Here is a 16,490-nt window from a genome sequence, read left to right as displayed (position 1 = left end):
GGGCAAGACAGAGCCTTTCTCCGAGTCAGTCTAACAATCTGCAGTATTTACAAACTAAACAGAAACAGAAACGTGTCAATGCAGCATTGTGAAATGGCATCTGGTGAGTTCTTTAGACCTACTGCTGCCATTACGTGCTAGTGTTCTGGAGAAGGAGATCGAGAAAGGGACGCACAACTTGAGCAGTGCGTTGGATGGGACTGGATTGCAAGTTTAGAACAGCAACTTCATGGACGCTTTGGGCTGGCCCTCAAGTAAAGGCTTAGCTAAATGTCCGTAACGTACGTATTATTTCCTTGCTCTAATTTTTTTGTCATCCTGTCCTACTGCAGTTACTCTTTACCAGACAGCCAAAAGTTGTTTAAAATCGAAGACACATACATTTCCTGTCTAAAAAGAAGCAGTGCTAATGCAAAAGGAAACAAACTTCTCTTTTGCTTAGGAGGGATTTTTCATGTAAAGTTTTAGAAATTTCTCCTTCTACCCAGCAGTTCCTCAAGCTTATTTAGGAAATTCTGAGTGAAGGGGATTTGTTCTTTTATTACTGTATTTGGTAGACTATGAAATTACTTAAATTATTGTACTTGGTACTTCTGAGGTCTGTCAATGCAAACAGGCATAACGGTTCAAAAAGGAAAGCGTGATGCTGGCAAATGCTGTGCTGCATCTATATGTAACCTTTCGCCTTTTGGTAAAGGTTTACCTGGTGAAATCACGTGCTACCATAGTTCCTTCATCAGCTGGAGTTAGTGCTCTGCGTATCTGCCATTTCCCCACCTAGTCAACTGTGGAATAAAAATCCTGGTCTTTGATCCAATTGCAGAGTCAAATAAAATCGTTAAATCCAGTGCTGTGGGTGACCTGTAGGAAAGCACAAACTGACAGATGCTTTACAAGAAGAACGCCAAGACTTGAAGAGAAGCCACAGGAATGGTGTGAACTTTAAACAAAAGTGTTACTGGGGTTGGGGGGGTGGAGAGCAGGCTGGAAACAAAGGAAAAAGAAAGATAAGTTAGGAACGGCTGGAGAAAAGAAACAGTTCCGTTTTTAAAAAGTGAAGATGGGGCTTCTAAAACAAGAGAAGTGTAAAACCGAGGCAATTATGTCTTTCTGCGTTCGGGATTGTGAAACTTGGTGTTTGTTTGATCTGATTAATTCACAAGAGGACAATTTTGTAGCTACTTTCCAAGTACCTGAGAAATGAGACTGTTACTATGACTAATGCATAACAACTGCAGAGGTAACATTTAAAGCCAGCCAGTTCAAATTACTTTAAAAGCAAGTAAATAAATTACTGTATTTGGTACTTCTGAGGACTGTCAATGCAAACAGTTCAAAAAGCAAAGGGTGATGCTGGCAAAATACTGTGCTACATGCGATTTTTTTCCCCCCTTTGGTAAAATTCTACTTGGTGAAATTTGTTTTCAACACGTTCATTCCTTTCCTTGCCAGAAGTGTATTGTGAGTGGCGACAGGGAAGACTGTTGCGGTAGTCCTAAATCACTTGATTTCTCCTTTGCATTAGGCAGGACTTCAAGGCTGCGTTCTCCCTGAAAACTAGTCGCTCCAGACAGAATTTTACTGTTTGAGACAACATCTCTAAAGGGAAGCTATAGGAAGGACTGGAGCTAGAAGCTGAGCCTATACGGTATAAATCATGCAAATAGGACTTGCTGAGGAAGTCAAGGCCTGGGACCCGCTGCTCTCGTGGCCTGGGACTCACTTTGGCTTTTTCCACTTTTGGCTTTCTTTTCAATGTAAGTAATTGAAGAGAGTAGTGGCATCTCAGTAGGATAATCGTCTGGCTCTACGAGTCTTTAATATTCTGTTTTCTCATTCCCAAAGGCAGCTACTCAAACAAGGACTTCAGCTGTACTCCGGGGTTGTAGTTTTGGGGAGAAAACTGGAACAATAAGACTATCCTGTGGAATCTAATCAGTACTTGTTTTCAGGAGTGATATACTTGAGGGTGTAAATTAAGCACAAAGAGCCTGGAATTAGGAAAAAGCAACTTTGGTAATACCAGTATTTTATTGGTTTTGGTTGGTTTTGTGCTCTCATCTGACTCCTGGCAGTTGTGAGAGCAAACGTGGTAACGGTGAGAAGTTCAGGCAAAGCCAGAGAGAGACGATCTTTGTACACCATTTTCCTTTCATTACCCTTACTCCCCCCCCCCCCGCCACACACTCCCAAGTTACAGCAGTTTGAGTCAAAGCCATGGTAATCAATGATGTTGTATCACCTCTCCCAGAGTAAGGGAAATGATTAAGTGTTTAAACAGCAAAAGAATATTGTGTAATACAGAGATTGGCAAAGGCTGTTATTCGAACAAGACAGTGGGACCTAAATTGTACTTTTTCCTCTGTCTTCAGAAAGCAACTAAAACGCTTGTCCTTGTTCTTCACAGTTTTAAGCACAGATGGACGACCTGAGTAATATGTGTGATTTCAGAATCTGGGTATTTTTCAGTAAATCAGCTAAAAATAGTGAGAAATAATTCAGACAGATGACGACAGTTGTTTAGGACAAAACAGCTTTTTGGGGCTCTTGCCTAAAGAAGGTTACAAAATAAAAAGCTAGAAACAAATAATCCAGTGGCTTTCAGCTTTATTAAATAAGCGAACTTTTTATATATATGAAGTATAACATGTTTCATAATATTAAATAATTGTGCAAAACTTTTACACAGAGCAGGAGGGGGAACAGGTAATAGCCTATATTTCTTTTAGGTTCTTCTCTCAATTCTTTTAATCCATTTACAAACTCCAAATACCACAGACCAAAATCATAGATAATGACTTTTCAAAGGCTAACCAAACACTGGCATGAGAATAATTTAAATGGCGCACTGGTATTTTTCCAGCTGAAATATTGCAAAAAATACAGTTAGGGCTCTGCCACAGAGACAAGCTATGGGTACATAAAAGGAGGAATAAAGCTGAACCCTCACCATAGGCATAATAGTGATGGCTCTAATGATCCGACTACTATGAGTCCTGTAGTACTAATGCTTCACGTAAAATTTTGGCACGTCAAGACAAAGGATTATTTCAACTCCATGGACCAAAGTCTCACAGGTAAAGTCTCTTTACCATGGAGTTTTAAAAATTACTACAGTCAAAATATAGCCTTTGAAACATTGCTGCTTGTGGTTTGGTATACAGCTCGGGTATACCTGCCTGTCACCAAGTATTTTTTAACGGAAACATCTGGACAGACTCTTCGCGTGTTCTGACTTTAGCATTAAGAATTTCAAAATGCCAAAATTCACAATTTGAAGCAAACCAGCATTAGAAGTATGGGGGGGGGGGGGGGAGGGAACTCACCTTGATAGAGGTTTGCTTTCGTTTGTTCTTTCAGTGAGGATCCTTCTGCTTGTTCTAAGTTTACAGTTAAAGCATGTTTACAAAAGCTAAATAGACTCGTGCTAGTTGATGAATTACATGCAGCAGCAACTAGAGCAGTGCACGCTTATTACTACAGAGATTTACAAATACCACATACTGGTTGAACATCCATTTTCATTCATTTTGTCATTAAGACTTACATTATATTTGGGTCAACCAAAAAACCCAAAGAGATTTATAAAATTTTACAACAGTTAAACAGTAATGTTTAATTCTACAAATGAATAAAGCCAACTACTGCAGCTCAAGATGACAACAACAGGACTAACAGTAGTGAAATCATCTATATGTACAGTTTAATACATTACTGACCTGTAATTCTTAAAAAACAACAAACACACATGAAATAACTTAGACTGGCATCCCATAAAGCAGTTGATTTTTGATTCATGAATTTGTGATTATACACTTGTATAAGTAAGTAAGTGACAAATTGTGTGAAAGTAATATAGCTAGAGATGAAAGCTCAGTAAATCAGAACTCTGAGAACACTCTGGCCCCAGTAAAGCACTAAAGCCTACCGCCTAACGCTTGCTGATTGCAGTAGGCCAGGATTTTCCCTTCCCACTTGGTTTTTTTCCCTCATCCAGAATTGTAATTTCATGGATTTTTATTAAAATAGTTTCTAGAACTGTTCTCTTACAGTTTTAAAAACATTTAAATACCATGCTCTCAAAAAGAGCATTTATACAAAGTCATATATTTACAATATAGACAGTTATGATCAGGTGTTAGTAAGATCAACTCTTCCACGTAAGAAGAAATCTGAGCTTATGCGCTGAAGATTAACGAATGTGTCAGTGTTTTGAATTGGCTTGTAAACGTAGCTGAACACAGATGTGGATGACTGAATTCTCACTAAGTAGCTGATTAGGAAAGACTACATCACATTAAAAAGTTTTGTTACCTCTAAGGAGGACTAAAGAGGCACAATATTTGCGAAGTATTTCCACAAGGCTACGCTCCCCGTTCTGTAACTCTCTGCACGATGGATGCTAATAGCCGCTTAGAAAAACAGCGTGTGCCTTCAAAGTGCCTTAGGGACATGTGTGCTGGGTTTGTATTGGCATAGCATTCCCGTTTTTTAAAAAGGATTTTTTCTATCAGTAAGACAAGTTAGTGAAAATTAAAAGGACTAGACAAATCCTACAAAAATTAGTATCTCCATAAACCACCCAACACTTAACGCAGAAATTTCTGCTCAGTTTTCCGTGTTAGAAAACATCAAAAACACCTACTAAACCTCTCTTAAAATAGCTTATCTTTATAGTTGGAGAAAAAGGGAACAAACATTTTTCTACATACAAATATTTAATTCCATGCAAGATGGAAAACGTGAGTGCACAATAAACTTCATTTTATAGCTAAATAATTTATAAATTAATCTGTTAAGAATAAAGCAGGGTCTATAGAATTACATTGGTACATTTTAAACACATGCAGATGAGTCAACAGCAACATTTTTACATAAAGTTTAGTGCAAGAATGTATCTGCTTAATAAATAGACTAAAGATAACTATGTGATGCTTTGAGGTGTACACACAGTATCTGTGCACATAATAAACTGGTTCTGAAAAGTTGTCTTTGTTTGTCTATAAACTACAAGTGCCCATTTTAAATAAAAAAGAGCCATAATTACTCATGGGCTACTTCCCTGTGACACATGGTGTCACAGACATTGTGGTGAAAATGTAATACTGAAGTTAATCTAGAGATTATTTTTTTTTTATACACAGTTTTTATACAATCAAGAAAAAGAGATACAATTTGTATCAACAAACAAAAGGTCATTTCTGGTTATTTGAGGCATTGCTCTCAGCTGCTTATACCATGCAAGAGAAGAGAATAAGAATTAATTGCAAATTAAAAATATAAAATGCTGGTTAGGAAAAATATTTTTGAAAATTGATCAAGAGTTAAGTCTGTTTTCCCTAACTATTATAAATGTCTGAAGATTTTTTTCCTATTAACAGAGATGATAACCAACTAAAACAAGTTATTTTTAAACACTAGGTGTAAATACAGAATCACCTTCGCGTTAACTCATTTTAAATATGTCATTTTAAATACATAATGACATGGTCATTATATATGTTACCTGCACCGACACAAGAATATTTATCCTGTGTGAAATGATATGGTTCTCAAATCTCAGGAAATTAATGGTAGTTGCACCCGTAACTGGTTTGTTTTGGGGTTTTTTTTTCCTTTTTTTTTTTTTAATGACAGGAACATATTTTGCACGATAAAGAGGCCACAAGATATTTTGAATCAAACCAACCATTACAGTAACACAAGTGGAGGAAATGATATAACTTTGTTCCTCAGACAAACAGATAACTAGAAAGCAGCATGCAAGCCATTATCAAAACACCAGAAACAACCCTGACTGCAGCCTCACGTTCCGTGTGTTTCACAGTAAGAAACATTTAGGCAGTGTCACACCTTCTCATGAAGAAACAAAAGGCCATAAACCAGGCCTTCTCAACTTTCATGAAAAAAAACTACAGTAGAAGTCAACAAGTCCTAGCTCGAGACATATCGAGTTAGTAATGGTTTGAAATGTTGAAATATACAATGGATTCAAAAAAGGGCGTCCAGTCCATGCAGCTTAAAAAAACAATAAATGCCTCTTTTGGAGACATTTAGCTACAAAGGTTCCCACCCTGAGCAAGGTACCAGTTGCGCAAACAATGCCACACAAAATTAGCTCACCTGTTGAAACAGGAACTCTAAAAGCCTTCATGAGGCAAATGCACACCTTTGCGTGGACCTGAAGCACAAAAACCAGGCCAGCTTTGCCTTAAACCCAAACTGTAGCACCTCTTTTCAAGACGCAACCTTCCGCCGCGTTCTCACGGTGCTCTCGTAAGGCCCTCTCGAATGGCAGGCTCCCTCAGACACCACCTTGCCCCAGAGGAAGGGCTGTGGTTACTGACGACCTCCCATGTTAACATCCAGCTTCCGCTGCTTAAGGTTGAGTAATCCAATTTACATAAAACCAACACTTTGCTCTCAGCTTGCCTAGCCACCTGGGCCAGCAGCTCCTTAATGCACAGTTGAGAGGTGAGTCTGAAGAGAGACGCTACAGTTAAACTTCTTTTAGTTTCCTGAATGGCACTCACGCCTTCACCACTCCTTAATGTTTTGGTCCTAATTTAAGAAAGTATTTGGCGTCCGTTGGATTGAGCCAAAGTATTGGCCAATGTAAGAGCTACTCAAACGCTCAGGGAACAGTTTTGAAATTTTAAGTACCAACAACAATCTTGAAATTTAAAAGCTGAGATCAATTTTTCCCTTTGCAAATTGCGTACTTTCATTTTTTTCGTCAAGTTTACTTTTTCTTCAATATTTATATGCCAGAAGGCAGTGTCAAATGACAAAGCTGAAACCCTAAAAGTCATCTGGGTGTGTATAGAGCGTTCTTTTAAAGGCCAATTAGGTATTTATAAGCAAATTGAAAGTGTACACTAATACATGCAATATAATTGCTAACAGTAATTTCGTAGTAACAGGTTTGAGACACTGAACGTGACATTGTAGTTCTTAATGAGCTATCCATGCAGCAAGGTATGCATTTCCTATAAAATACTATTAAAAATCCCTATATTTGAAATCTTAAAGTTTGCAATACAATAAACTCTTATATAGTGCCTCAGCATATATATCTATATATGTGTGATTGCTACTGTGTACAGCATTTTATACTACTATCTTAGTAGAAAATATTTACAACCGAGTGGCCCCTTTCTTCATCTAAGTGTTCCTCCAGGTCCTATATGCTGTATAGTTTCATTTGTCCAAGAGAGGCTGTAACGCTTTAACGCCCTGTTCTTAATTTGGCAACAATCATAGCTGCCAGCTGTTGCGCATCTGTCATGTGGGGATTCTTTTCCATCACAGAAAGGACAATGCTTGGAGGGAAAATATTGCAGAGGTTCTTGTACGTTTGATACTGATGTTCTGGGATGATATGTGGTTCCCGTGGCTCGCCACATATCCCAATCCAGGGATTCCGCCAGAGCTGCTCCATCTTCTCAGGCATGCTTCTTACCATTACAGGCTCATAACACGGCTGCATGAGGTTGTTACTCAGTGGGTACGAGTGGTAAGCGTAAGAGTCTGATGCACATGGTAACGGATCCCAGCTAGCATGCTGCTCTCGGCAGAGGGGAGGTCTTCTCTGCCTTGTAGGGTTACTTTCATAAAGCCGTGAGTCAGAAATACTGTCCATTCTTGTCATGACCAAGGCACGGCTCGGTTGTGCAGTTGATGGATGAACATTTTGAGGCACAGGGTACTCTGGACAACTGGACCGTGCTCCAACAACTGGATGCTGGGCATGTAGGCCTAAGTGGGAAACTGACTGTTTGCGAAGGGATTGCTTAGGCTCTTCAGCTCCATAACTCTGAACTCTATTTAAGGCTTCATGGTAACCATGGGAAAAAGGCTGAAGACGATTTTGCGATGGTAGTCTGTGGATCTTCACATTGTCTTCTGGACTGGCATCTGCTACACCCAGATACAAGTCATTGTAAGAGGAATAAGAATCATTACTTGTATGGCTTAAGCAATTGTCAGGACAGGGGCTTGGGTTTCTAGAATACATCCCCTGGTCCATATCAGCCCCGTAATAATCTGTGTTACGAATACTACTTATGCTCAAGTTGGAGAAATCACTGAGTAAGGAATAATAGCCATGGTCCCCCAATGATTCATATTTGGGATACTGGTCAGCATAGCTAACTGAGGTGCCATGGCTATTGGTGACTAGTATAGGAGGATATTGCACACTGGACATATGTTCCAGTGAGGATTTCTGATGCATGAACTGTGAGGAACCTGGCACCGGGCTGCTTGCAGAACGAGTATTTAATGCACCAGCTGCATGGCTTTTTGGTGGAGGGAGCGTTGGTACACTTAATGCAGAAACCAGAGACGGGACAGAGCTGGCCTCAGACTTCCGGGCTACTGATAACTTTTCCTCAGGCTCCACAGCTACTGATCTAATGCTTGGATCTGACTGACGTTTTGGGGCAATGCGTTTCACTTCAGAACTGATTTCTCCTTTGGAGCTGGATGGCCCTGTGCCACATTTGGCCAAGGCTCCCTCACTCATAGTTTTCACAGCAGATAATTTGGCACTTATTCGAAGCTCATCCGCTACTGACCTTTGAGGCTGGTTTGCCCGTTCTGGGTGGTAATATTTACATTTGTGCCCATAGGTGCACTTTTTACCTGGAAGAAAAGGTTTTCAGGTTAAATAAACCAAAAACTAGTCAATACCACCAGCTGCTATCTTTTTTCTTTGTATCTTTCACCACTTCTCAATAGTAGTATTTCTGTATTAACCCCCATGGAATAATTATATATATCGTATATACAAGCAGTCACAGACTCTGCTACCTGTATCCACGTATATCACTGCATCAAGGGCAAGACACATCACTTTTCTTCCTACTGGCTCACAATTTCAGTACCGAGAACATATTCAATGCGTTATAAAACAAAACAGCTCTAACACAGTTTGTATAGTTATGAATCTCCTTCCTTGAATACAAACCAGCAGAAAATAGCAAAAAGCTGTGCTATCCACAAGGTAATCCTTCATTTTCTGCTATGTTGTTTTTATTAAGATGTGTATGAAGGGTATAAAAATGGGTATAGTGCTTGGATGGCAACACAAAAACGGCACCTTTCTTTTTATTTCCCCGATAATGATGAGATGTGAATTGCTTGCTTAACCTACCTTTGAATACAACAGATCGATCTGACTGAGGCACTTACCATAAGGACACGGTTGTTTCTTATGTTCAGGAATAACTGGCCTTTTCCTTAAGAAATTTTCAAGGCTTGGGCCATGGCGTCCTAAAGGATCATCAGGGGGCATAAATCTAAGGGGAAAGAAATGAAATGTGAATTTCAGTCTTTACTGAGGATTCTGAATTGGCAAATTCCCTTACTTTTTAATAAAAAAAAAAACCATACTTGTCATTCACAAAAGAATACATTAGCAGCCGCTCCTCTATGAACTTCTTCCATTCTGGTTTTTCATTTTGAAGATCCCGATAGTTGTCGTTGGATACAATGATGCCATCTGAGTCAAAAGCAAGTTTTACTATGAATCGATCATCATAGCAAACTACTCTTCTTCCCTGAACTCTTCGAGATGGGGTGAAAACAAGAATTTTTTCCTTCTCCAATTTACGTAAGATTTCTTGATCTGTAAAATAATTTTAGTTGAGCAGCTTTTTAAAAAGTTTTAAAAGAAATGCAGCCTTTGAAACATGAAACCTCTTGCCCTCTTTTCTGACAAAAGTATTTTGTCACTATATTCGTATATAGTCCCCATTATTGTTACAAAATACTTAGATGCAGCGTGCCATTTTATTTCTGAGGTTTCAAAGCACTGGGGAAATATTCAATATTTAAGCTTCATAACCACTCTACTCCTTTGTAAACAACCACGTACCTTACTCACTCTTCCTGAACATGTCAAGAACTCAGTTACTGTATTACAGTAACCTTCTTGTTAGCCTAGAGTAAAATGTAAGTACTTTCTATGGGTCAAAACATATGCTGCCTCTTCAGTGTTCAAGATAATCCTACTAAATGAGTCCCTGGCCTGATACTACTTATACTCACCCAGCAACTAAGAATCAGTTCCTGCATGCTTAGCAATATTTGCTAATGGGAAAATTATGACTACTACTTCTCAAAAGTGTTGAAACAATCCAGTAATATTATAGGAAAAAACAGCATTGTTTACAGGTGCAGATGCTTAAATGCTGATACTGAAATGCTTGCTTCCTCACCAGTAAAACTGTCGTGTTTTCAAACAAACAGCTAAGTGCAACATCACATCCACAGATGTAATATCCATCAGAAAGATGAATGATATAGTTGTGTCTTAATGCAATACTTTTTTTTTTTCCTTTTTAACCAAGGGGTCAAATTAGATCTTGATCTGTTACCTGTGATTGGTGCATCAGGTCGAGACTGTTCTTTTCTCCATGCAGGTACAAACACGGTGATATCTTTGTGTCCTTTTTCCAGAAACCAATCAACAGCTAGTTGAATTCCCCGACAGGAAAATCCCTCTTTGTTCCCATGGCTGAAGAACATGCAAAAGTTTTAGAAACAGCAAGAATAAAAGTTATATTTGGTTTTGGTCTTTGTTGTTGTGTTGTTGTTGTTTAAGCCTGGCCCCCATGAAAAAAAAATCTGTTTTCTGAAAGTCACAGAGGTCTCTAAAACAGCACACAACTCAGATAAAGGGGTTTAATTTTTTAAATGGCCTAAGAAGTTTCTGCAAAGGAAAAATTAAATTCTTTAGAGGCTTGATAGAAATGAAGTAGAATCTTAATTATTAATCTTGTTCATCCTACCTCATGGGTGCACCTATCCTGATGTGCTAAACATAAAGTGAACTAAAGAATCAGGTTTTAAATCCTCTCAGGAAATAGTTTAGGAATGCCTGAATAAGCATAAGCACACATACAAGAGGAGAAGATAACAATTATTATATCCTTAGTAGTTAGTCTACACAAGTAAGAGAGAGACACACATATCTTTGCATTATGGCTGGATTTAATATTTAGATTCAAGCCAACATTTTCTTCTTCTGAAAAAGAGAGTACATATATTACTGCTACACCATTTAACTAAATAGTAAAAACTAAGGTTTCTGGTTCTTTTTAATTAATATTATAACTACTTGAGAAGAAAAATGCCCTTTTTACTTAAACAAAAAAACAACAACCAAAAAACCCAACAACAACAAAAAAGCACACGCACAAACAAACCCAACCCAACCCTCTTTGTTACACTGTAGTTTGGCTAGCAAAGTGAAGTACTTCCAAAACTGTGTTTGAAAAGGATAGACTAGTAAGCCAATGCTATGCTCCTTGATGCATGCTCTTCAAAATGTATGAATTAAATTCCCCCCCCCCTCTTTTCTCAACACAGCTGCCATTTTTAATCACTTGTGATAGGAGTGATCCTGCATGGTTAGCTTGGCACCTACCAGTCACTGTCTCTCAAGAGACTTCTGTATTAATTTGTGAAAAAACCTGATTTCTTAAAATCATTCCACCCATTGCAAAAGGTGCTAACTGAATCACGTCAGTGATGCCATATTGAGGAGTGAGATCCTCACCATGAAACCATGCTGAGTGGCCAGGTGAGGGAGGGTTTCAGAGCGCTGCACGGGCAGAGGAGGCCATGCACACCACTGATGCCACCTCTTAGAAATGAAAACAAGGGGCCTAGGTAGCAGTGCTGGGCAGAACACACAGGAGAGGACTCTGCTCTAGCAGCCCTGAGGTGTGTGGACAGTCCTCGCAGCTGGCTGTAATTAAGGAGCCTTTGTAGCCCTACATAATGCTAGGTACTCCTCCTGCTACTTAAAGTGGCTGGTATTTGACTGTACACAAGGTGGCATCTAGCCGCTGCATCATCCTGTTCCACGCTGTTAGTTCTGTGAGGCATCCCCCAAAACTGTTTACTTCAAGAAAATGTCAATATTTAAAAATGAAATGGTTCCATTTTCAGTATATAGTCACCTTTCACTTACAACATACACATTTTACCAGAAAGGCAAGGCTTCCATTTGCATCATCAAGAATTGCAGGATTTTTAAGTATGAGAAGTCTGAAAAGTGCAAGGGTTATACACATTCTCAGTTTGTAGGGCAAACGCTGTGTAATTAAGAGATGTACATCTTATTAAAGTTCTCTTTAGCATTATTCTACGGATTAACATTCAAAATTTTACTTCAGTGGTGGTAGTGGTATTATTATTGAAAAACATCATAGATTACTGGACCACAGCACGACACATGCTCTTCCTGGGCTCAAAAAGTTGCATAAAGTAACACTGAAACAGCCCAAAGACAGACCTAATACCACCTGTATAACTAAGGTCTATGGACCACCAGCGTGGCCCAAATTCTTGCAACTTACATAATGACTACAGAAGCCACAAAGTTGCTAAAGCATTTTTCTTTAGATTTTTTGTACATTTCAGATTTTACAGAATTTAATATCCTTTTAAATTTTCAGATGCATATGCATTTTGTTATGAGTTGGACTTGATTCTTATGGGTCTCTTCCAACTTGAGATATTCTATGATTCTATAAATAGAGCATCAGTTCTAAGCTATGCAATAGTTAAACTCTTAGTACACATGTCCTTTTCTCCAGTTGCTGCCACATTACACTCAGAAGTAACTCAGGCAGTACAGAGACTGTAAATCCAACAGGCACAGTAAAATAGGAAAGAAAAAAGTTCGTCCAATATTGGTGATCTTGCTCTACAGAAACGTCTTTTAGATTGGCACTGGAAAATCCTGTACATAAGAATATTCTTATAGGATTTGGGGGGTTTATGTATTTCAAAACTCAGAGTACTCAATACACCTACAAAAATCTGAATTTTCTTAATACGTTGAAAAAAATAAGATCACAAAATTCTTTTAGAGCAGAAAGCTAATACTAAAGGAACTCCATCATGCAAATACTACCTGAAGAAATCCCTCATAGAAAATCATACTTTCTCAATGATAAAGGAATCATTGGCTAGCTGAACTGCATACTCTACAGACATGCACACAAGTGGCATGGGACAGATATCTCCTGGGTTAGTGTTGACCCAAGCAGCCAAGTGCATGCATGTACACACATGTGAAATTACAAGCAACATAGATGTGTCAGTCAGCATGTTTAGCTCATACATATCCCTGTACTGACACAGCTGAATTGCTTTGAATTCTGAGCAGGCTTGATCAGCAGGAGCTCAAATACACAGCGGACTTCAGGGTATCATCAGCGTGCGCTGCATGTCATTTTAGAAGGAACCAAGTTGCCTCTGGACATTCAAGAAAAATAATTTTCTACATTGTTCAAAGACATAAAAAAAATTAAACCCATCCACAGAAAAGCACAGTACAGCTAGGTTGCTAGAACAAAAGATTTGAGGGAGAACTTGGTTTGCAAAGAGAGGGAAGAGGAACTGGAATACAGACTAAATATAAAGGAGTAACAGCATAATTAAAAGCCTGGACTAAAGAGTCCATAAAAAAAGATGTATTACCAGTGCAAATATACTACATGACTTAAAATGATTTTGCCATCAACATTGATTTTTCTCATAATTATTTTATTGATTTATTCTTTTAAATTATGTGACAGGGACACCCACCTCATAGCCACATTGCTTCCATCAATGACAATTGGCCTCAAGTTATCACTGTTATCCACAACTTCATCTTCAAGTGACAATTCAGGGCTTGCTATTTCCTTTGGGCAAGGCCCTCTTGGCACCAGAGTACTAGCGGTACTGCTGGTACTGCTTTGTCCCTCTGATTCACTTTTGTTGCCAAGTCTCACAAGCTCTGCCAGAACATCATTGATGAGCGCATCTGCTCCCAATTTATTCAGTACAGCCTGGATCTGATCTCCTGCATACCCAAGCTTTAAAGCAAAATCCATTTTAGCTTGGTATTCCTTGTCCAAATTTGTTTTGCATTCGTCTAGCTTCAAGTCTTGTGTGATACTGCTCTGTGAAAAACTTGGGCGATCCAAACAAGGGGACCGACAGAGTGGCCGATGTGGTTTAGTGGAAACCTCCTTTTCTCTCCACTGAGTACTACTACAGCTGCTTCTGAAGTACGGTTGCTCAGGTTCACTTTCTGAGCTCGTCCATTCCTCAGATTCAGCACTGCATTCTCCAGCCTCTTGTTCCACGTTTCTGTCTTCTCTGGAGTGCCTCTTCTCCATTTTCAGCTTCCCTACCATAGACCAGGCCGTCATCACGTTCAGCTTCCAGCCAGAGAGCTCAGTTCTCTTTCATTTCCAAAGATTCCTGGGATTCATGCTCAATTGCATCGTGTTGGCCAATTAAAAGTTTACACAAGGCTGGAGTTAGTTTGCCTTGCTTACTATGTTCTGGCATAAACAACACCAACATGAAGTTCCTTTGGGGGGGGAGAAAAAAAAATTAGCTTTTGACAAATTCTGCTAAATACTCAGTTACAATTATTTTGTTTACAAGTCAGTAGAGGTCCCTAGTCATTCATATTTCTGTGTAAAAATTTATCATAATAAAGCATATAATTATGTTGTCTCTTTAAACACAAATTAAACTCTTTCCCTCCCCCAGTTACTCTATGTAGAAAAAAAAAAAATTCCACTTCCCACACAATAAACTTACAGCTGGAATTTAAATAGTGTCTCAGTAATATGTAAAGATAATAAAACAGAAAAGGGTGACCCACCACTTTCAGCAGAAACCTATCTTTACAGCCAGCTGCTGCAGGAACAGCCTGTCTACATCTGGAACAACTGTGTGGAGCTCCAGTATGGATAAAACTTACACAAACTATTGCAGCCTCTTTCAGTAAGGATTTACTACCAGAACTGACAAGTTAAGTTTACTGCAAGCTGGCTGCTAGATGTAAAGGTCAATAACAAGATGCACAAAGGTTCTGCATGACTATCATCTTATGCACTGTTTACTGTACCTACTGCACTGAAAATTCCAAAATCAAGGATGGATATTACTGCATCGTGTCAGAAAGTCAGGATACTCATAATTCTTGTCTTATACCAGAAGAAAAAAATTGTTTAAGGAATTCTAGTGAGAGGTCTGACAAACTAGAAGATTCAAGTGACCTATGAAGGGCTGAACTGATGTCTTGGAGCCTTTGAAAAATAGTTCTTAAAAGGAATTGCACCTACAGCAGTGTATGTGTTAGATAAAATGATAACCTAAGACCTAGATATATATGCAGGTAACTGGAGAAAACTGATTACCAAAGTAATTAGCTAGAGGCCTACTCCCAGAATGCTGCAAGTCCCACTTCCCTCTCCTCTACAAAAGAGCAGCCTGGAGAATACAGGATCCAGAGTGAGTAATGAAAAATAGTGATGTAGTAGTCTTCAAGAAGCCATTTATTTTAAATCCACTTTCTCATTTTGATAAATCTTGCTTTTATTAAAGTCACCTCATTTAGATGTAACTAGAGACAAAGAGTAGAAAGACTGAAAGACAAAAATGAAAAGGTACCAAACATCTGAAAGAGCATATTTTTAAAGCGATATCTACTGCAGAGACTTCTGTCAGCAAAGATGTAGCCAAAGATGTGTGAGAAGCATAATCCTGGATTTAAACAGCAATCACAGAAGAAAGACCTAGTGCTGACACCAGTTTTCCAATATACCTTTGCTTTTAACAGCATAGCTAGTTACCTTTGTGTTCTGATGAATACTATAGATATAAGCTGTGGATGCATGAAAAGCTCTTTCCCAGGATTCCTATGAAAATTTTTGTGACACAAAATAGGCATGACTTTGGCACTGGAACAGAGATTGGTCAAAGATGTCCTTTCCTAATAAGTTCCTCATTCACCCAAAAAGAACTTTTTAAAAAAAAAAACCAACTCAAACCCAAAAAACCCCAAAAGTATAACTTATGGATTTTGGGGGGGGTTGTTGGTCACTAGTGTGGCTAAGAATAAATTAATATCTCTTTCATGCACCTTTTTAATCTCCTCTCATGTCTCTTCTACTCCTTTAGGCTCTGAGCAAGCATTAAAAGGCAACAAAATTTTCCTCAAAAGAGCATTAGCACTCAACCAAGTACATGAATTATTTATATACAGGACATTATCAAATACACTTGTATTCAAAAGCTTCTTAAAAAGCTGATTTCTATCTCCCCAAGAGACCATAGTGGCTCTTATTTAATTACTGTGGACTACCAAAAGAGCAAATAATAGGAGAAATGCTCCTTTAATGTACAGCAGTGTAACTCCCTTGATGTACAGTAATGCCAAACCTAGGGACTAAAAATAAGTACTGGAATCTGTCTTGGGGGAAAAGTTGTGTCTAGTGTAGCTAAAAGAAGACTATCTCTGACATTGTTCATTTTATTATTTAATTGATTTTCTTCCTAAAAATAGAACTTTAAATTTTTCCACAGAATGAAGTTCAGTAGATACTGAAATCAAGCAAATGAAGATGCTGACGTGCACGAATATATTAGCTTAGTGATGTAAAACAAATATAATAAACGTAAAAACA

The 16,490-nt window shown here is 38.5% G+C and overlaps 1 protein-coding gene across 5 annotated transcripts in view; it reads right to left on the bottom strand.

The window, feature by feature from the left end:
• Positions 1-2,590: 2,590 nt before the first annotated feature.
• Positions 2,591-16,490, bottom strand: part of ZC3H12B (zinc finger CCCH-type containing 12B) — a 34,124-nt gene continuing 20,224 nt past the window's right edge. For 4 of the 5 annotated variants that reach the window (XM_064462737.1, XM_064462738.1, XM_064462739.1 and 1 more), the window contains exons 2-6: positions 13,609-14,383; positions 10,383-10,522; positions 9,397-9,631; positions 9,196-9,302; positions 2,591-8,646 (exon numbers count right to left, since the gene is read on the bottom strand). In XM_064462737.1, the coding sequence (XP_064318807.1) occupies positions 7,229-8,646; positions 9,196-9,302; positions 9,397-9,631; positions 10,383-10,522; positions 13,609-14,219 (2,511 nt within the window). In that variant the 5' untranslated portion in view covers positions 14,220-14,383 and the 3' untranslated portion in view covers positions 2,591-7,228. Of the gene's footprint in view, positions 8,647-9,195; positions 9,303-9,396; positions 9,632-10,382; positions 10,523-13,608; positions 14,384-15,221; positions 16,457-16,490 lie in introns of those variants that run through there. The other variant, XM_064462740.1, reaches the window with a different exon arrangement.

The sequence above is a fragment of the Phalacrocorax carbo genome, chromosome 11 (genome assembly GCF_963921805.1).
Source record: "Phalacrocorax carbo chromosome 11, bPhaCar2.1, whole genome shotgun sequence".
Classification (NCBI taxonomy): domain Eukaryota; kingdom Metazoa; phylum Chordata; class Aves; order Suliformes; family Phalacrocoracidae; genus Phalacrocorax; species Phalacrocorax carbo.
Note: the sequence above shows the minus strand (reverse complement) of the source record. Positions and strands in the feature narration are given on the sequence as shown.